This window comes from Hyaena hyaena, unplaced genomic scaffold (genome assembly GCF_003009895.1).
Source record: "Hyaena hyaena isolate Hyena2069 unplaced genomic scaffold, ASM300989v1 scaffold_127, whole genome shotgun sequence".
In the NCBI taxonomy this organism is placed as follows: domain Eukaryota; kingdom Metazoa; phylum Chordata; class Mammalia; order Carnivora; family Hyaenidae; genus Hyaena; species Hyaena hyaena.
The window spans coordinates 1,707,589-1,727,155 of record NW_024080758.1 but is presented as its reverse complement, the minus strand read 5'-3'; the positions used below and the strand labels follow the sequence as shown (position 1 = coordinate 1,727,155).

Genomic DNA, 19,567 nt, shown 5'->3' with positions numbered 1-19,567 from the left:
CTCTTTCACAATGATCCACGTAAAACATGCAAGCAAATCTCTTTAGGAGTAATTTGCCCATGGCCCCGTGGTAAGTGGCCAACCCGAAAAACCGACCCAGGCTTCAGAGCTTCGCCCACTGCTTCTATCCCACAGCTCGGCCTCCAGCAGACAGCCTCACGGGTCCCTGCGTTTCTTTATGTGATCTCGAAGCGCCCCGAACAACTCAGAGTACAGTGGAGATCAGGACTATTCAGCCAGCATTTTTCCTTAAGTGTGGACTTAGGGCGACCCCTCAGGCACCTCTGCAAGTAAAAAGAAACAGTCACACCCAGTCTTTGCCTTAGATGCCATACGATGTGCCCCCCTGGTCACTAACTTAGTAATGTCGGGACCTCCCGTTCTGGGGACTAACCTTCACATCTGAAACTCCTTTCTAGCGGATCTGTAGGAGAAATCTAGAAGATACGTTCCTTTTGGACCTGGGAATTGCCACAGTACTTCAAGCAGACGACTTTCTATACTGCTGGGCCGTGAACGAGAGCACACACACATTATGCGGAGAAACTGGAAAGAACTGGCGTGTTCACCTGGTGGCTCCTCCAACTTACTGCCCGACGATGAGCGAGAGATCAGAACTCCACTGTGGCGTACACACCGGTCTCGCCCACGCCGTTGACTTGCACAATTTCCACAAATGTTTCAAGACTGAGAAATCAGCTCCATTAAGTTCGTGTGGCTCAAAGGCTAAAGAGCAGATGTCAGCCCCCAGTGCACGAGGGAGAAGAAAAGGCTTTTACAATTAACCCCAGGGCTACACACACACTGGAGCTAACGTCAAACACACAACAGCCTGCTTTTAATGCTCAATTTGGGCGGCACTTTGTCTCCTTCAGATAAAGTGAGGAAACTCCAAAGACCCAGTTACTAGGTGTCACAACTGCAGAGAGCACACAAACGGGAGCTTCCATAACCTTGCGGACAACACACAGCTGATACTTCCTGGTGCTCATGACGCGCCAGGTCCCCATTCCACACACTTTACATAGATCGGCCCTTACAACAGCCCTGCGATTCCCATCTTAGCGAGGAACAAGAGGCACAGAGAAGTTAAGAAAGCTTCCCTGGTCACACAGTTAAAAAGCGGAAGGAAGGATGCAAATCCACGTGGTCTGAGGGATCTCAGACCATAATACACAAAGAACAGATTCCAAATGGCCGATCAAGGCCTGCTCAGGGAAGAGGTCAAGTACAGCTTCCGGGGTCCGCTGCCTCAGCCGTGCCTCTGTACAGGTTACATCGATGCTCCTGTCTGGAAGCGGCACTCACTTGCCCCCTGACAGGGCGGGGAGGTCCATATGATCCTCCATCGTCCCCCAGCAGCAGCAACGAACAAGGGGACACAGCAAGACAGGAAGCATTCCAGGATGCCTCCTAGGAGAACTTCAGGTGAGCCTAACAAACCTTTTCAGAGCAACTACAACGCACCAAGTTCTGGGAATAAAGATTAAGACCGTAGCTCTGCCCTCCAGCTCACTGCAGAGTGAGGAACTTGACCGTGTGTCAATTACCGTTTGATGCCCAGATAAAACAGCAGCTGAAATGAATGCACAGGCCTGAAATAGCCCAGCTCTTGCTTGCTTCCTTGTCTTTTAAAAGGAACACATTTCAAAAGGTGTTGATTAAAAAGACGCAAACCAAAAAAAAAAAAAAAAAAAAAGACGCAAACCTCCGGCTTGCGTGGTACCGTAGTACAGTGCGTCGTCAACGGAAAGAATGTCAGAGTAACCGCACTAACTCCTCGGGTCAGAAGGACGAGGGATGGACACCATCACCGCAAGTCCCGCACTGACCGCAGGGACAGCAGGCGTGGGCGATTCTGAGCGAGAAGTCCCTGCACCTGAGTGCGGGGCTGGGGTCCAGCACAGAGCAGGGGGTCTGACCTCTGGTAAGGGCACGGGTGATTCCCATCCCACGCGCAGGAGGCAGGGCAGAGCGCAGCAGGGCAGGGGCGGGGGGGGGGGAGATTCGTATTCTTTTCTAAAGCGAAGCAAGCAGGGAGGTCAGCAGCGAGAGTGAGGACCAGGGAGGGGAGGGGGGGCAGGAGCCATCTTGGCGAGTGGGACAAGCAGTTGAGCAGAGAACAGGGAAGCATGGCCAGACAGCATTTAGGGTCCCCTTGGGGCCTGTGGTCCCGATTCTGAAGCGAGACCAGTCAGGACGGTGGTGGGCTTTCTCGAGCTGCATGCAGCTGCTGACACAGAGACGGAGAGTTCAGTGTCACTAGGGCTGCCAGGCAAGCATGCCAGAGAGAACACAGTAACGGGGACTCCGGAATCTAACTCGGATGAGGGTACAGGAAGGGAGGTGTTGCTGTAAGGAAGTGGCTCACACGATGGGGGGGCGGGGGGGGTGGGGGGCAAAATGTGGTAAAATTTGCAGGGCAAGCTGGGAGGCTGGAGACCTAGGAGGAGGTGATGTTGCAGCTCCTCTGGAGGCCAAATTCCTTCCTCCTTAGGGGCCCCCACTGTTTTCTCGTAAGGCCTTCAACTGATTATCCTTTACTCAGTCTATGGACTTAGATGTAAATCCCGTCTAAAAAATACCTTCACAGCAACATCTAGACTAACGTTTGACTAAAAGCCAGGTACTAGCCTGGCCCAGTAAAGGTGACACACACAATCAGCCATGACAGGAGTATTCACAGAGGTCGGGGTTTTGTTTTTGGTTTTTTGTCACTGCCAATTAATTCAGCAGCCCCAGAAAGCACAGAGTTAGAAGTTAGGTGGGGTCAGGGGGTGTGGAAATCAAGACAGAGACACAGCACTTTCCAGGGATGGGAGGAGGAGGAGAAATGTGATGTGGTGGTCAAGGGCAGAGTTCGGTGTCAGCTCGGGGTGTGGGACTGGGCTCCGCCACGTATGGCCACGGTTCTGAGCAGGTCCTTCAACTGAGCCCTCAGCTGCATCATCTTAAAAAGGGATAATGATATGAGACAACAGCTAGCATGTAGTAATCACACGGCCAAGGTTAGTTCTTGGGCTCAGTTGGTGAAGCATCTGACTTTGGCTCAGGTCGTGATCTCATGGTTTGTGGGTTCGAGCCCCACGTTGGGCTCTGTGCTGACAGAGCCTGGAGCCTGCTTGGGATTCTGCGTGTTTCTCTCTCTCTCTCTCTCTCTCTCTGCCCCTCCCCTACTCACGCTCTGTCTCTCAAAAATGAATAAATGTTAAAAAAGAAAAACAGTTTTTATATTATGGGGAGACTCAATATTCTAAATCTATCAATTCGCCCCTCAAATTATTCATAAACTTAATGTCATTGCACTTAAAATTTCAGGGAGGTTTTTTTTTTGACAAATTGATTCTAAGTTTTTTTTGAAAAACGAGCGTTTGAGAAACACAAATGCCCAGAGAGAGCACGAGAAACCTCCACAACAGTATCAAAACACGCCGGAATACACGATCAGACACCTGAGGAGAGTGTGGGGAGAGGCAACGGACAACGAGGCCAGAAAGCCCAGAGACACTACTTCGACACCCAGAGTCTGTTAGAGGGCAAACACGGCGTGGGCCTCAGGTAACGTGGGGACTCACGGCCACTCAAGCAGCAGTGCTGGGGTAACTGGGTTCCCTGACAATAAACCCAGGGATTATTTCTAGGACTTCAGACCCGGGAAAGCCTTTGTAGGGATGACATGAACCTGAATGGTCATAAAACAACAACAGTGTGACCACACGTGATTTAAAATTTCTGGAAGGAAAGGACACCATAAATATGCTTACCAAACTTAGTGGGGGATTTAATTTACTTACAGTCATTTCGTAATTTTTATATTTGGGCTTTTACATTTTTGTGTTTTCTCTCCTCTGCTGCACGAGCTGTGTTTTCTCTGCTTTTTCCCCCCGAGACCCAACTTTACCTCAACGGAACTCAGATGACAGAACATTTATACACACGATTTCCAATTCCGACCAACGCCGGCTGTCAGTCTGCCCACCTACCTCCTGCCCTCTGACCCACGGTTTGGTCGCTACGGCCTGGGACTTCATCTTCACACCACGTTCCGTCTGTCTGAAGAGTACATGGGACACCGGCCTCGCTGGGGGCCACACGGGTAGCAGGGACGAGCTCTGCCACCGGCACCGGAGCCCCTGGCTTTCTCCTCTCCGGTCACGGCCTCACCCCAAGCTCGAGACCTCCCGCAGCCCCGCCCCCAGCGGTGCCCGGCGCTCCCCGCGTCCCCTGGCCGAGTGACCAGCACAGAAGTCCCAGCGCTCGGACGGAAACGGCCTCCCTTTCGTTGCTCTGCAGGTAACGCTCCATTTCGCTCGGGCTTTGGTGTCAGGAGAGCGAGGCCCTGACTGCGTCCCCTGCACCACCGTTCGGGCCCGTGCGTATCTGCAGGACTTCTCACTGTGTCCCGGATGCTCACGAGTTAAAGCAGGCTTTGCTTGAACGTTCCTAACTTAACAAACACTGCCTCGCGCTTGACCCTTGTGGGGACTGACGACGCCTCTACTCGGGAGGTTTTCTAAATCTTGCCGCTTTCTCTTTGGTTTTCAGGCCTCTGCTGCAGGTTCGGTTAGGCCATGGCTCCCCGGGTCTCAGGCTGCTCCTTCCCTCGTACCATCTGCTCAGCTGTCAACGACCCTCACGGACCTATCTGAGAGCAGAAGTCAGACATGCCCTACAGACTTCTATTTTTTGCTGTACGATTACTTCGGAGGCATGGGGCCCGATTTGTCCTTTGTCCTTTGCACCCTCTGCCTGGAACGTTCTTCCCCGGGAATCCACACGGCGCACCCCTTCACCTTTCAGGAACGCCTTCTTCGCAGCGAGGAGGCCTCTCTTGACACTTGCTGGGAACTGCAGTAGAAACCGCACTGCCCCATCCCGGCCTTCACTCTCCTTCCCCTCCCCCTGCGCGATTTTCCTGTTTAGCCCTCCTAGCGCTTAATATACCGTATTATTTCGTAGTCGCGTCCGGTATTTTCGCTCTGCACATCTCGGCCGTGGACACTGTTGCCACAAACATTTCTGCCGCACCACCGGCCGGCTGTAAGAACATTTTGTCATAAAAGATTAAATAACTGGTGGACAGTCTGGCTTCGTTTTCCCAGCGGCGAATCAACTGCCCTCGCCGGGTTACCGTATCGAAGCTGCTGGGTGGCTATTTCTCCATCAACAGAGCTCCTATTTTGATGTTACATAAACCTTGGCCCGCTCTCACTGCGCTCAGTGCCACACAGACATGGTGCTCTTCAAAGAGTGGATGGTAAGGACCATATGGATCGACTTGACAAAAATACCCTGACGGAACCTACCTACGGGCTGTGGGGAAAGGAGAGCGTAAGGCCACACTGCACGCTGTGCTGGGCCGGGGAACATGGCAGTTACGGTGGTGGCAGAGCGCAATCACGAGCGCATTCGAGCGGGGGAACTGCGTCCACATTTCCCAGAGAACTCCGGAATGTCTGTCACCAGCACGTGACAACAGGCCCAGAGAAAGCGGCAGCGTAGATGGCTTGTGCAATGCAAAACTCAGCTACAAATATGCGTCCTGGTGTCTGGAACTGGATACCTCTCTTAATGAAGGAAGAACGTGGAAGAAGGAAAACAGTGGTGCTGAGATGAATCAATAAGCAAAAAAAAAAAAAGGTATCATGAATGAAAGACTTCGAAGACGAATGCTTGGGTACAATCCACAAAATCAAACCAGTTATTTGCACAATACTGCCAAAAGTCGACACACGTTTTAAATGTATTCAAATATTCTGTGTTTCACAAGGTCTTTTAATTTTGTTATTCATTTTTCATGTTTCTTTTTGTCCATTTAAATGAAATGTCCCCATTTTTGTGTGATTTTTTTTTTTATAGCGAATCGCCTTACCATCACTCACATGGTAAAAACGTATGCAGCCCAAAGGTGTTTATGGCAAAAAGACCTAGAATCTTATTTTACTTATTTACTAAGCATATTCTATTAACAGATGGCTCAGATATACGGGCCTGGAATTAAGCTATTTAACTACATGCATCTATGAAACATTTGCATTTTCTGGATAAAAATGTCAAAAAGCAAAAACATTAAACAAAACAAACACCCATTTCCACCACTGGGAAAGAAAGAATGGAGTTATCTCTGGAAGAACTGAAAGCCAGGATGCGAACAGATATCTGTACACTCGTGTTCAAGCAGCATCACAATCACCCAAAGCTGGGAGCAGCCCTAATGTCCACGGACACACGCACGGGGACACACACGCACACGCGCACACATAGTGGGATGCTATTTGGCTTTCAAGAGGAGGGAAACGCGGACACGCGCTACGACACAGGTTCAAGTTCAGGCCACCATGTGGGGTAAGATCGTTTAGACTCAAGTCCTGTTGATTCCACTACTAGGAGGCATCTAGTCAAATTCGCGGGGACAGAGCAGAACCGTGGGGCCGAGGGGAGGGGAAGGAGGGAGTTTAATGAATACAGGGGTTCAGGTTTGCAAGATGAAAAAGTCCCAGACATCAGCTGCACAGCAGTGTGAATATACGCTCCTGAATCACACAGCCATGAACGGTTGAGGCAGTACATCTTAAGTGTGTTTTGAGACAATTTAAAAAAAACCCAAAGAGACCAAAAAAATGTACGGAATTTTTCAGAGAGCCTAAAAGAGGAAATGAGTAATAGCTAAGAAAATTTGGGAAAAATAATGAAAGGAAACTAGCCCAGCCTAAGATATGCTATAAAATTATAATAATTAAAATCATGTAGTAACGAGACTCCCCAATTCCACATGGGCAACAATTTAGTATTATGACAATTTAGTGAGCCAAGACTTTTATTTCAAAGAATGTGGCGTCAATTAGTTTTTGAAGTTATTGTTTTGGGGGAAGGGCAATCACAGTCATTTACCCAAGCCCACTTGAGATTAATTGAAAATTAAACTTATTTTCACGTATTTCATTTCCCTTTATTATTTTTCTGCCTTTGTTATAGTTTAAGGTGATTTATTTTGGCAGTCTTTCCTTTACATTGTATCAACCAACTGGATGACGCCAATAGTACTCTGGAATTTAAAGAATCTTCTAGAAAATCCGTCAACAAACGGAAAGTAAAACTATATATTGTTTTTAAAAAATCTTTTTAATGGAAGAATTCACCTAAAACAGTAGGTTTTCGTTGGTATTTAATTGTATTTACAAGTATCATTGAGTTCTAATTTCTTAGCTTTACCCATCATCACAAATGTGACCTTGGAGCTGCTATACAATATTCCGCTAGTCTGAAGGGCCTGTGGTCACCGACGCGTCTGGACCTTTCACATCAGAGCACTAGCCACTCATAAAGAGTTTCCATGCTTTTTTTTTTTTTTTTAAGTTTTATTTATTTAAGCAATCTCTACGCCCCACATGGGGCTTGAACTCACAACCCCAAGATCAAGAGTCATACTCTGACTGAGCCAGCCAGGCGCTCTCCATGCTTTATGTTTTGAATATTTCAAAATTTCCATTTTACATTACTGAGTTAATATTTATTCCATGCCAAGTCAAGGGATTGCTAGAAGGGAGTATTAAATACTTTTGGATTTATAAAATACCTTTCATAGATGGTGTAACAGGGAAATGACTCTGTAGGGTGTCGACACCCTAGGTTTCCAGAACTTGTGATTCATGGCAAAGGGTCTTGGCAGATGTGATTTAAGTCAGAGACACCTTAGCGCAGGGATATTACCCTGGCATATCCTCATGGGTCCCCTTTCATTAAACGAGCTGTTAGAGCAGAGAACTCTCTGGATGGACCAGATGCAGCGGAACGGCAAGGTTAGACTCTCATGGGCGACAACTCCAGGCTCTCCTGCTGGTTTGAAGACCAAGGACGCAAAGAACGCAAGAGGCTCCGAGCAGCCGAGAGAGAGAGAGGCTCCCGACTGGCAGCCAGCGCGGAGCCAGTCCCCCGCCCTCCAACCACACACCGAATCCTCGTACCGTCTGGAGAGCCTGGCGGCGAGTCTGCCCCCCGGCCTGGCCTGCTGACACCGATTTCAGCCTCGAGAGGCCACCTGGACGTCTGGCCCACGGGCTGTTTTAAACCGCTACATGTGAGGCAATTCGTTATTCTAGCGATAGAACGCAAATACATACAGAGATTAAATTCTTGTCTCGGGTAGACTACACAAACACACGTGATATTGCCGCGGAAAACGCAGGAGGGCAGATCTGTGACTGACTGTCCTCTCATCGGTCAGACTCGCAGACCCTCTGGCTCGATGTCAAGGGGCCAAGCGGTCCCGGGCCCAGAAGCAGACTTGGTGCAAGGACATTAAGACTAGTTCCCATTAGGGGCACCTGGGTGGCTCAGTAGGTTAAGTGTCCAACTTCGGCTCAGGTCATGATCTCCTGGTTCGTGGGTTCTAGCCCCGCACTGGGCTCTGTGCTGACAGTTAGCTCAGAGCCTGGGGCCTGTTTCAGATTCTGTCTCCCTCTCTCTCTGACCCTCCCCTGTTCATGCTGTCTCTCTCTCTGAGAAATAAATAAAAAACATTAAGAAAAAAAAGACTAGTTCCCATTAACTAGTTCATCCAGGCTAACGTCCTGACAATGTTTTCAGAAAGAAGATCTTCCCAGGGGTCACTACTGGCTCCTGGTCTGTCGGCCACGGCTGCGCCACGACTGTCAGAGTCTCACAGGACCCTCGTTCAGCTGCAGGTAAAGGAGACAGAAGTGAGTAGGGCCTCTCAGGGAGTGACCGCAGATCCAACTTCACAGAAGCGACCGTCTGGTCCCACAGTGTTTTAAACAAAACAAACTGAGCAGCTACGTCAAAGAAGAATATCTGATACGTTTCCTACCCCCTTCCCATGCTTCTCCCTTCACTCGCTCACCCCCTTACAACAACCAAAGCTCAAATCCAGTACTGTACGGAGTAGGGGAACAAATACAGAAAGGTTTCTGGCACAATGAGAAGGGGAATCGGAAGACCGTCTGATGCCATTTAAGAACTGGCACCATTCCTAATCAAACCGCCTCAAGCCCCATTTGTTTGGTAAATGTTTACAGATCGCCTTCTCCCGACAGGCCCAGTTCTAGACGCTGCCATCGAGGAACCTGGTCCAGCGGGACGCACAGAATTACAATCCACGCAGCGGAAGATACGTACAAAGTACAACCAGGGCACCCGCGGTGGCGCAAGTCTGACGAGTAAACGCAAGGCTACGGGCAGGGGCTGGAGGTGGCTGGCGGCCGACGCGGGAACGGAACATTCCAGGTAAGACGGGCACAGATCCTGAGGCGTGAGCTCGCAGAGCCAAACACGTCAGCACTGAGCGTGACATGTGTGTGCTGGGGGAGGCAAGGGACGCGGGGTTGTGAGAGCTGGTCGGGGAGGGGCCGCCTCATAAAGGGCACTAGACCCAACCCTGCAGGTGAATTTTAGGCAGAGACCTGGCACAATCGTCTCTGTTTCAGAAGGATGACCTTGGTAACCGAAGGAGAGGTGGATTAAAGCAAAGTAATACCAGAGACTGAAGCCAGGAAAAGACTATTCTATTGTATGAAGACAGAATGAGGACTTGAACTTGAGAAGCAATAGTGGAAACAACGATAAGGTAACTGACTTAAAGAACGCTGGGAGGAAAGATGTGGGACAGACGTCACAGGTTCGCGGGCCGGTGGGCCAGGAAAGCCAGATAGCTTCCGCCTCCACTTCCTCCCAGCCACGGTGGGGCCAACTGCGGACTACCTCGGAGCTGCTGAGCCACCGCAGGGACTGTTTACATCCCGACTCAAGACAAGTATCCTTCCAGTGTAAGCTACTGATGGTCAGGCTCCCCATTACTTCTGGACAGAATCAAGCCAACCAAAGGAGACAGGGCCTGGTGACTGGCCTATGAAGGGTGTGTAATAAAGAGGAATGAATAATTTTAGTTCCAGGGTTCTGGCTTGGGAAACTACGCAGAAGGTCCTCAGGACAAAACGACAACACAAGAGTGGGGGGGAGTGGGGGGGTAGTGAGGGGGTGGTGGCGGGGGGGGGGGTTGTTAGTGGAGTAAAGGGGAAGATCTGAGCTGTGGAGAGAAGGGAAAAAGTTTGTTCCTGGACATGTTTATTTAAAGATATTATGGGGGCACCTGGGTGGCTCGGTCAGTTAAGTGACGGACGGACTCTTGATTTCAGCTCAACACATGATCTCATGGTTCGTGAGTTCGAGCCCTGTGGCAGGCTCTCTGCTGTCAGCGCAGAGCCTGCTTCGGATCCTCTGTCTCTCTCTCTCTCTCTCAAAAATAAATAAAACATTAAAAGTCTGAGTGAGATCTAAAGATGTGTGGGAAGCCAGATCCTGTCCCACGTGCCTGGCTCACATTCTCTTAGAGGAGTCAGACGGAGGACAGTCTACAGCAGTACAGCGCCCAACTTCCTTACTTGAAGAGTCTTAGGAGACATTTTTTTTTTCCTATTAAGGCTCTGGAGATGTACAGATACTATCTGGAAACAGGAAGAAAACTGTTTATAGAATGAATCTACAAATATCATCAAGCCACGGCATAGTTTTACTTTATAACAATCCATTAGTAGCCAAGATCATCCGAAAAAGCACAAACTCTGGATCTGTGGCAAAGGAAGACCCTGTGCCAGAGTGACGATGGCCGAGACCGTCCCAGCAGCCAAAACTACTCTGAATCACCTGTGCTACTATGGATGCAGCAAACTGGGAGTTCGCGAACCTCCTCATTCTGAGACTCAGAAAATCACCCAGGACAGGTTTCATTGGTGGTAGATTATCCCAAAGTACAAAGAGGAACATAATCACCGAGAAAGCAGCAAGCAATAATTTAGCAGCTCTTTGTGAGATTAAGTAACCTCCTAAGGATTATACCATCCCTCTGTGGGAAGAAGCTAATGCAGGTGACCCTGATACAATTACCATCTTACACGCAGCAGTTACCGATGAGCAGAAATGGGCAGCAATTCCCAGCCCTGGGGACAGGAACCAAACAGAGGGAGCAGGGGACAGCCTCACTGACTAGGAGACCCGGGAATCCCGACAAACAGTGATGAGAAGCGCAAACCAAAGGGTGAGTGTGATCTAAAGATGTTTGCGAAGTCTGGACGGAGACAGACTGCGGCTAGACGGGGCCTGTCCGGACAGCAGCAAACCCCATCAAAGGCATGGATGACGCACAGGCAGTGCTATCAAAGATAAAAGGATTTGCCCTTGACATCAAGCAAGGTTTCCAAACCCAATACAGCTTGAGAAGAGGGGGCATAAAAGGAACAACCTCGCATCTCCACACGCTGGTCTTCATTCAAAAACAGCTCTGATCACGCGGCTCCCTGCCCCCAAGAGGGTCCCCGGGGTTCGGAGCCTTACCCCTCACCCCCGGCCCTTCATTCGGGTCCCAAACTAATAAAGCTCTAATCAAACTTTCCGGTGTGTCTCTTTCATGCACCCTACCTACCCTCCGGTTCTCCTGGACCGGCTGGTATTTCCCAGGCCGACGCGCACTCTCCTCCGGCCACGCGGCTCATGCTGATGGCTCCCGGCCCCACATGGGTCCCTGCACCTTCATTCCTGATCCTACAACCACATGTGGTCTCCTCCTTTACATCCTGTTCTGCTCTCACCCAAAATCACGAAACCACGCTACTCTGTTTTGAACTGCTACTACTGTTGTACCTGTCCTATGGTAATTCTAAATTCCCCAAAGAAGAGAATGCATTCATTTTTGTGACTTCTACAAGGTCATAAATAATTGCAGGTTGCTGAGATAGTGACATAAAGCAGCCACAGCTCGAAAGCCCTCTAAAGAACACACAAGGGCAAGCTTGTTAGAAGTCTAATAATTCAACTATTTACCATTCCGATAAACATTCATACGCTTCTCCTCCTAATGCTAGGAAAAAACAAAATATTAAGAAACAAACACGGGAATTATTCAGCAGAGGAGATCATGAATCAGACTGTGGTCTAGAAATTCTAGAGCCTATTTTTAGTTAGCTGGGCAGGTTTAATTTACCCTTTTCTCTACCTGCCTCCTCTGTAGCTACCCACTTTACAAAAGCGACGCGAGGAGTTAAGATCTTTGGTAACAAGTTAATATTTTTAACATCTTCCAGAACACTTCTCCCTTTAAAATATATCGGTTTAAATATCACCTCTAGCTTTTCCTATAGTCACCACCATCAGCCGGTTTTTGTGATTTTTGTGACTCAGAGAGTACCTGGAGTGCAAGGAAGCCCATCATGGGCCACATAATGCATTTTCAGTTTTAAGGAAACAGCAAAACTTCTGCCTCGACTTTCAGATTTCTCTTAGCCTGCGACCCTCTGGTCATTGTTGCATAATCCTAACTTAGAAAGGGGCTTCATGATCCAGAAGAAGAGACATACTGTGCTTTCAAAAGCAGAATATACACTGTGAGACGTTTTAAGAATGGACAAGAAACCAAATGCAGATCACTGCGGTGGGGGGAGGGGGCGCGCAGGCGATGCAACAGTGAAAGGGCAACAAAAAGTCTTGAACAGTAAAGGTACCCCACTGACCACAAAAAGCTGAAATCCAGATGATCATTCCTAAGCAGTGACATAAGCCAAAGACATTACTAAGTGCCCTGCTTTTCTCGGCCCTCCAGTTCTACGCCTCTGATTTTTTCCTACCATGTTTCACCTTTTTCAGCACGTCAATCCATCCCCTCCCACCCACCCCCACCCCCCTACACGGAGTGTAGTCAACGGAGACCTCACCTCCAGCCCCAGGCGGTCTCTACCCCAGCGTGACGTACCTCCCAGAACAGGGCACCCGAATTCCTTTCTACCCAAGACGCCGCACTGTGAATGTAGAAATGGATCCGGTGCAAGGGAACACAAAGTTTAGATCTGCGGGCGCGAGCCGTGGCTCCCGAACCCCCGTGTTTCAGCTCCTTCTGCATCTTTCAGCCAGCAAAAACAACGAGCAGGGCTTTTCCATCTGCCAGAAACACTTAGAAGGAATTTTACACGCGCAGGCAGAGGTGACCCTTTACAAAAGGGAGACGAATCAACCGAAAGCAGCAAACCCAGGCGTGCATCTAACTGCCCCGATCCTTCTCCGCCGGGGAGCGGGGCGCGATTCCGAGGCAAACCCACCCTCGGCCTGGATCCCGGGTGCCGGCGGCGCTCCAAAGTTAGATGACCTCACAAACTCGCCTCCCTCTCCTGCGGTCACGTCGGATACCTGTTGCATCACCTGCCGAGTGGGCTTCAGCATCGAGTGGTTCGAGGAGAGCACCACTCGGCCGGGCTGTTTTCTTGGGAGCCCCATTCACCCGAGGGAGGCTGCCTCGGAGGCAGGGGGCTGTCGGCTCCCGGGCGCCCCTGGAGAGATTCTCGCCCAGGCACCGACAGCCGTGACTCTGTGGACTCGCCAGGGCTCGAGAGTTTCTGGGGACTCGGGCGGGGGGAGCCGTGCGGCTGGGAGGAGCGGCAGAGCGGGGCGGACCGCGCTCGGGGATCCGGCGGCCCCAGGGTCCCCGGGGGCAGGAGTGGAGGTCGGAGCCGCGACCCCAGCCTCGCCGAAAGGACGCCGCCCGCCCGCCCCCCCAGCTGCCGGGCCCGGCGCAGGCTCCCGGCGCCCCGCGCCCCGGCCGGAGCCCTCGGGCGGACCGGGCAGCGCTTCCCCGCGCGCCGACGTGCGCCGGGATTAAACCTAACCCTGCTCCCCTCCCCCACCCCCGAGAACTAAGCCGGAGGCGGGGACGCGCGGCAGGAAGCGCAGGGGCCGGGGTCCGAGCCCGGCGGCCCGAGGACGCCGCCTGGGCCGCACTCACCATGTCGTACACGTTGAGCACCACTAACTGGTTAGCCCCCATCCTCCTCCCCGCGGCCGCCGCCTCGTCCTCCAGCCGCTCCGTCTCCGCGGGGCCGAGGCCGCTCCCACCCCCGCGGGCACTTCGGGGGGCCAGAGCCGGGCACTACGCACACAGCCCGGCCCGCGGCAGCCGGCGCGGGAGCATCGGGGAGCCGGGCCGCTCCGGGCGCCGCCGACAGGACCCTCTGCGCCGACGGGGCCGGACCGCTGGCGGGCCCGCTCCGGCTCAGGCACCTCCCCTCGGCGGCGGACACGTGGGGAAAGGCGGGGCCTGAGCGGGGGGCGGGCGCCAGGCGCCCCGGGGGCGGGGCCGGCCCGGCGCCGGGGCTGAGCCCGCCTGCGCTCTGGCTCGGCGCGGCCGCACCTCGGGACCTAAGATGGCGCCTCTCCACGCTGAAGCGGGGGGAGGTGGGGGGGGGGGGGTCCCTGAAAGACTACAGTTCCCGGCATGCAGCGAGAACTCCACCGTTCGCCGCTCCCGGCACAGCAGCCGAATCTTACAAGTGCGGTTTCCAGCCGTCGACTACAACTCCCAGCATGCAGCGGGAGGTCCCGCTCCTACCACACCAGGCCTCCCCGGGAGACTACAGCTCCCAGCGTGCAGTGCTTGGGATCTGCGCCGGCCCTCTGCGGTCCGCCCTTGGCGGCAGGTGAAGTCCTCTACCTTCAACCCTTCAGGGTTGCGGCCGCTGCTGTTAATTTCCGTCGCGTTGAGCACGTTGAAGCCAGCGGAGTGTGGCAAAAGACCGTAGCGATGACCCTGCTTTCCAAACCCTCCTTCCTTGCTTATTTATGTATTCTTTTGCACTTGGAGAAGGTGCGGAAATAGAGGAAGGCAGGTTGCTGGTGGGAGGGAGGGGCGTAACACGCGTCCAGTTAGTGCTCACTATGAAACCTTACGTTTTATGAAACTACCTTGCTGACATGGGCAGAGAGTACGGCACTCACAGATTAGCATAACGTTAGGACACAGTAGTTACTTTTGCATTGATTCAACAAATCTTTGTGTGCCTGCTGGATGCCAGGCGGTGTTGTGAGCCCTGGGGAATACAGTAATTAGGAGGAAGAACAAATATGGGTGATGTGTGCTCGCAGAGAATCAAAATGGGATGAACTGATGGACAGTAATGTTAGGTTGGCTGCATCTGGACGTCTTGGTGACCAGGTTTGGTTTAGACTGAGATCTGAATGACAAATACGCATCGGGACAAAAATCCCATCAAGAGGGAGCAGCAAAGCTAACATTCAGCCAATTAGGAAGCCGTTCCACAGTGCATACCAAAAGGTGGCTTGGACACTGGGAGTAGTGCCGAACACCGAGAATATTCCATTTGCAATATTTTGAGAGTGAAGTCTCTTGGGGCTTGCTAATGAGTTGCGTTTCTTAAGGAGAAAGCATTCAAGGAAATTTTTCTAGATTTCACTTAAGAGATTGTGTGGGTGGTGGTGGCATTTGTAAGATGTGAAACTTAAGGGGAACGTTGGGAGGAGGGAAATCAAGAACTACGTTTGGTCGTGTTAAGTTAGAAATGCCTTGTAGACATCCATTGATATCAAGTAGGCATTGGGATAAACTGGAGTCGCAGCCATTATAAATAGACTGTTAAGCCTTGGGACTGACTGGATGACCTAGGAAAATTTGTAGCTAAAAAAGCAGAAAGGGGCCAAGGGCTAAGTTCTAGGATCCTTCATTTAGAGGTCAAGTTGGGAAGGAAAAAAGAACCACAGAGGCACACAGCCTGCAACTCAGGAGCCACAAGAGGATTAGATTCAGCAAAATGGAGGTTCCTGGTAATCTTGACATGAGCAGTCTTAGGAGGAGTGGGATCCAAAGAACGTCTGGAATGTTTGAGAAGTGAGTGTAAGGTGAGGAAGTGGAGACTAAGGGCAGCTTGGGACAATAGTGGGTTAGAGCCGTGTGGTCAATGGGGGACATTTTATTTTATTTTTATTTTTATGGTTTATTGTCAAGTTGGTTTCCATATAACACCCAGTGCTAATGCCAACAAGTGCCCTCCTCCGTGCCCATCACCCCCTTTCCCCTCTCCCCCACCCCCATCAGCCTTCAGTTTGTTCTCAGTATTCAAGAGTCTCTCATGGTTTGCCTCCCTCCCTCTCCCCCGCTATTTTTTCCCCTTCTTCTCCCCCATGATCCTCTGTTAACTTTCTCCTGTTCTACTCATGAGTGAAAACATATGGTATCTGTCTTTCTCTGCCTGATGTATTTCACTTAGCATAACACCCTCGAGTTCCATCCACGTTGCTACACATGGCCCGATTTCATTCTTTCTCATTGCCATGTAGTATTCCATTGTATAGATAAACCACATCTTTTTTTAAAAAATATATTTTTATCTATTTCTAGGAGAGAGAGAGAGAGAGACAGCGTGAGCAGGGGAGGGTCAGAGAGAGAGGGAGACACAGACTCTGAGGCCAGGCAGTGCCGAGTGTGGTAAGTGCTGGATGCATGACTGTTATCTGACTTCCTCAGACATGTTACGGACAAAGTTCTGAACTTGATTTTTGGCATGCCCAGCCGCTTTGCTTCCCTTCCCTCTCCGGTGTGGCCTTCCTCTCCACCCAACCCAGCTGAACAAACTAGAGCGATGGGGGAAAGGCACCATCCAGTGACACTTCACTGAGTCTTTGCTGCACTCCTGAGGGCTCACACCACTGGTTCACTTCACCTCTGACCCTGCACACTTGCCTTGACCTTTGTGATCTTGTCTGCTCTCAGCTGTCACTATCACACACATGCTGCAAAGTACGACAGCCCCATCCCCAAACCCCTCATCTGTCCCAAGCACTAGGCCGGTATAGCCTGCAGTCTACTGGATTTCTCTACCAGGGCTATTAGTTTCCTATTGCTGCTGTCATACGTGACGATGAATGTGTATAAAAGATACATGTATTATCTTACAGTTCTAGAGGTTAGAAGTCCCAAATGGGTCTCCCTGGGCTAAAATCAAGGACTGTGTTCCTTCTGGAGGCTCCAGGGGGAGAATCTGCTGCGTTTCTCAGCTTCTAGAAGCTGCTCTCATTCCTTGGCTCATGGCCACACTGCCCCGACCCCTCTTTCCATCATCATATCTTCTCTGACTCTCCTGCCTCCCCCTTACACTTATTAGGAACTTTCTGGTTACATTAGGCAGGATAATGTCATCTCAAGATCCTTAACTAACCACATCTGCAAAGTCTTTTTTTTCCCTATGTATGCTAATGTATTTGCAGGTTCTGGAGAATTCGATGACATCCCATGTCCCATGGTCACTTCAAATTCATCAGATACAGAAGAGAATTCACTATCATGGGGCACCCGTGTGACTCAGTCAGTTAAACATCCGACTTCGGCTCAAGTCATGATCTCATGGTTCGTGGGTTTGAGCCCCGCATCGGGCTTTGTGCTGATAGCTCAGAGCCTGGAGCCTGCTTCAGACTCTGTGTCTCCCTCTCTCTCTGACCCTCTCCTGCTTGAGCTCTGTCTCTGTCTCTCAAAATTGAATAAACATTAAAAAAAAAAAAAAAAAGAAAAGAAACACTATGGGACACCTGGGTGGCTCAGTCAGTTAAGTGCCCGACTCCGCTCAGGTCATGATCTCACAGTTTGTGAGTTCGAGCCCTGCATCAGGCTCTCTGCTGTTAGTGCGGAGCCTGCTTTGGATCCTCTGTCCCCTCCCCCCCCCCGCCCCTTCACTGCTTATGCACACTGTCTCTCTCAGAAAAAAAAACAAACATTAAAAAGACTAGAAATCAAATACTGCTACTGAAGCCCACAGCCCTGCTGGAGTGAAGAAACATGGCTAAGTTCACACAGATAGGAAAGGTGGAGACAGGAAGTCCTTCCTCCTCCTCCTGCCTGCCTCTGTCCCTCTAGTACCTGGTACCGAGAAACCTACTGGACAGCGGAGTCCCAGCTTCTACAACTAGAAAGGCAGATTTGAAATGGAGAGATAGAAGCCTTGATACAACCTCCCACAAATGATTTCTTAGGCAACCCAGAGGGAGACATTAAGTTTCCAAAGCATTATAGAGGAATATAAATTTTAAGTTTATTGCTACATTAGCTGTGTTGGAGACATGAACTGAGCCCGACAGTGTCTTATTTATGGTTGTGTAGCAAACACCTCAAAACATAGCAGCTTAAAATATTTTGGGGGCACCTGAGTGGCTCAGTCAGTTAAGTGTCTGACTCTTTTTTAAAAAAAATTTAATGTTTTATTTGTTTCTGAGAGACAGAGAGAGAGAGAGAGAGAGACAGCATGAGCAGGGGAGGGTCAGAGAGAGAAGGAGACACAGAATCTGAAACAGGCCCCAGGCTCTGAGCTGGCTGTCAGCACAGAGCCTGACGCAGGGCTCGACCCCTCGAACCATGAGATCATGACCTGAGCTGAAGTCGGACGCTTAACCAACTGAGCCACTCAGGCGCCCCTTAAGTGTTTGACTCTTGATTTGAGCTCAGGTCATGATTTCATGGCTTATGAGATGGAGCCCTGCGTCAGGCTCCACGCTGTTGGGACAGAGCCTGCTTGGGATTCTCTCTCTCCCTCTCTCTCTTCCCCTATCCCACTTGGGCTCTTTCTGTCTCTCTCTCTTCAAAATAAATATTTAAAACATTTTTTTTACAGTTTCTAGGTCAGGAGTCTGAGACCATCTGATTTATGGTTAGGTGAATAGGTCTCTTATGGAGTTTCAACCATCTGAAGGCTCGACCGGGGCTGGAGAATCTTCCAAGCTCACTCATGTAGCTGTAGCAGAAGGCTACATGTCAGCCACCACATGGGCCTTTCCAGGGTCCATCGCCACCTGGTGGCTGCTTCTCTTAGAGTGACCCAGAGTGGGAAAGTGACAGAGAAGGAAACTGCAGTGTCTTATAACCTAATCTTGGAAAGGACCTACTATCACACAGACCAACTCTGGCGTCATGTGGGAGGAGACCACACAGGTGTGACTCCTAGGAGGCAAGCCTGGCTGGGGGGCCATCTCGACTGCTGAGGCCAGATAAGCAGTCCAGGGTTAAAAGGCGTGAGTGTGCGTTCTACAGTACATCTTGAAACCGTCCCTTTTCCAGTTCAGAGCTGCCAACTGAGAAGAAAGACCTATTGAAAAATTCAGAGGATAATTGTGGTTTTTGTCTCAGAAGTCCTTACTGATGAAGTGGCTTTTTCAGCCATTGATAGTTGTACCAGCTTGTGGATATGGTAGAGAAAGTGGCTTGGACGGTGGCCACTGAGGAGGCTGTTCAGGCAGGCACCAGCCCTCTAGACCTCAAGTGGATGACCCCTTCATGCAAGACTTTCCATTTTTCCCGGCTTGGTGGTAAGAGTTCAACACGGCTCACCTGTTGATATTGTGCTTCCATGTCTCTAGAATTATTCCATTTCGGTGCTACTACTGAGATAATTGAAATTTGGGCAATCAGCTGCCCTAAGTGGCTGCTTCATTCTTAATTGGTATGAAAGGACTGGGGTCCCACCACAGCATGGCGTCCCAGACTCCGTGACCAGCCCAGACAGGGACTTGGTTTGCTGGTTTGGTTATGTGTGTGAGGATGAATACTTGGGAGTTCTCTGAGGTGGGCAGATAATTGAATATTGTTTTCCAGGTGAATGTGAACTGTTTCTGACCTTCTTTTCTTACGGGACAGTAAAGAACACATTTGCCAGGTCGATAGTTGCAAACCAGATACCTGAGGTCCAATTAACCTGCCCTAGCGTGGACACCACATCTGGCACACCAGCTGTAATTG

At 50.6% G+C, this 19,567-nt stretch overlaps 1 protein-coding gene across 2 annotated transcripts in view; it reads right to left on the bottom strand.

Annotated features, from left to right (window-relative positions):
* DESI2 (desumoylating isopeptidase 2) overlaps window positions 1–14,052 on the bottom strand; it is a 43,340-nt gene extending 29,288 nt beyond the window's left edge. Inside the window, exon 1 of one of the 2 annotated variants that reach the window (XM_039237474.1) lies at window positions 13,781–14,052. In XM_039237474.1, coding sequence (XP_039093405.1) covers window positions 13,781–13,822 — 42 coding nt within the window. In that variant the 5' untranslated portion in view covers window positions 13,823–14,052. Of the gene's footprint in view, window positions 1–13,188; window positions 13,630–13,780 lie in introns of those variants that run through there. The other variant, XM_039237473.1, reaches the window with a different exon arrangement.
* Between the last annotated feature and the right edge of the window lie 5,515 nt (window positions 14,053–19,567).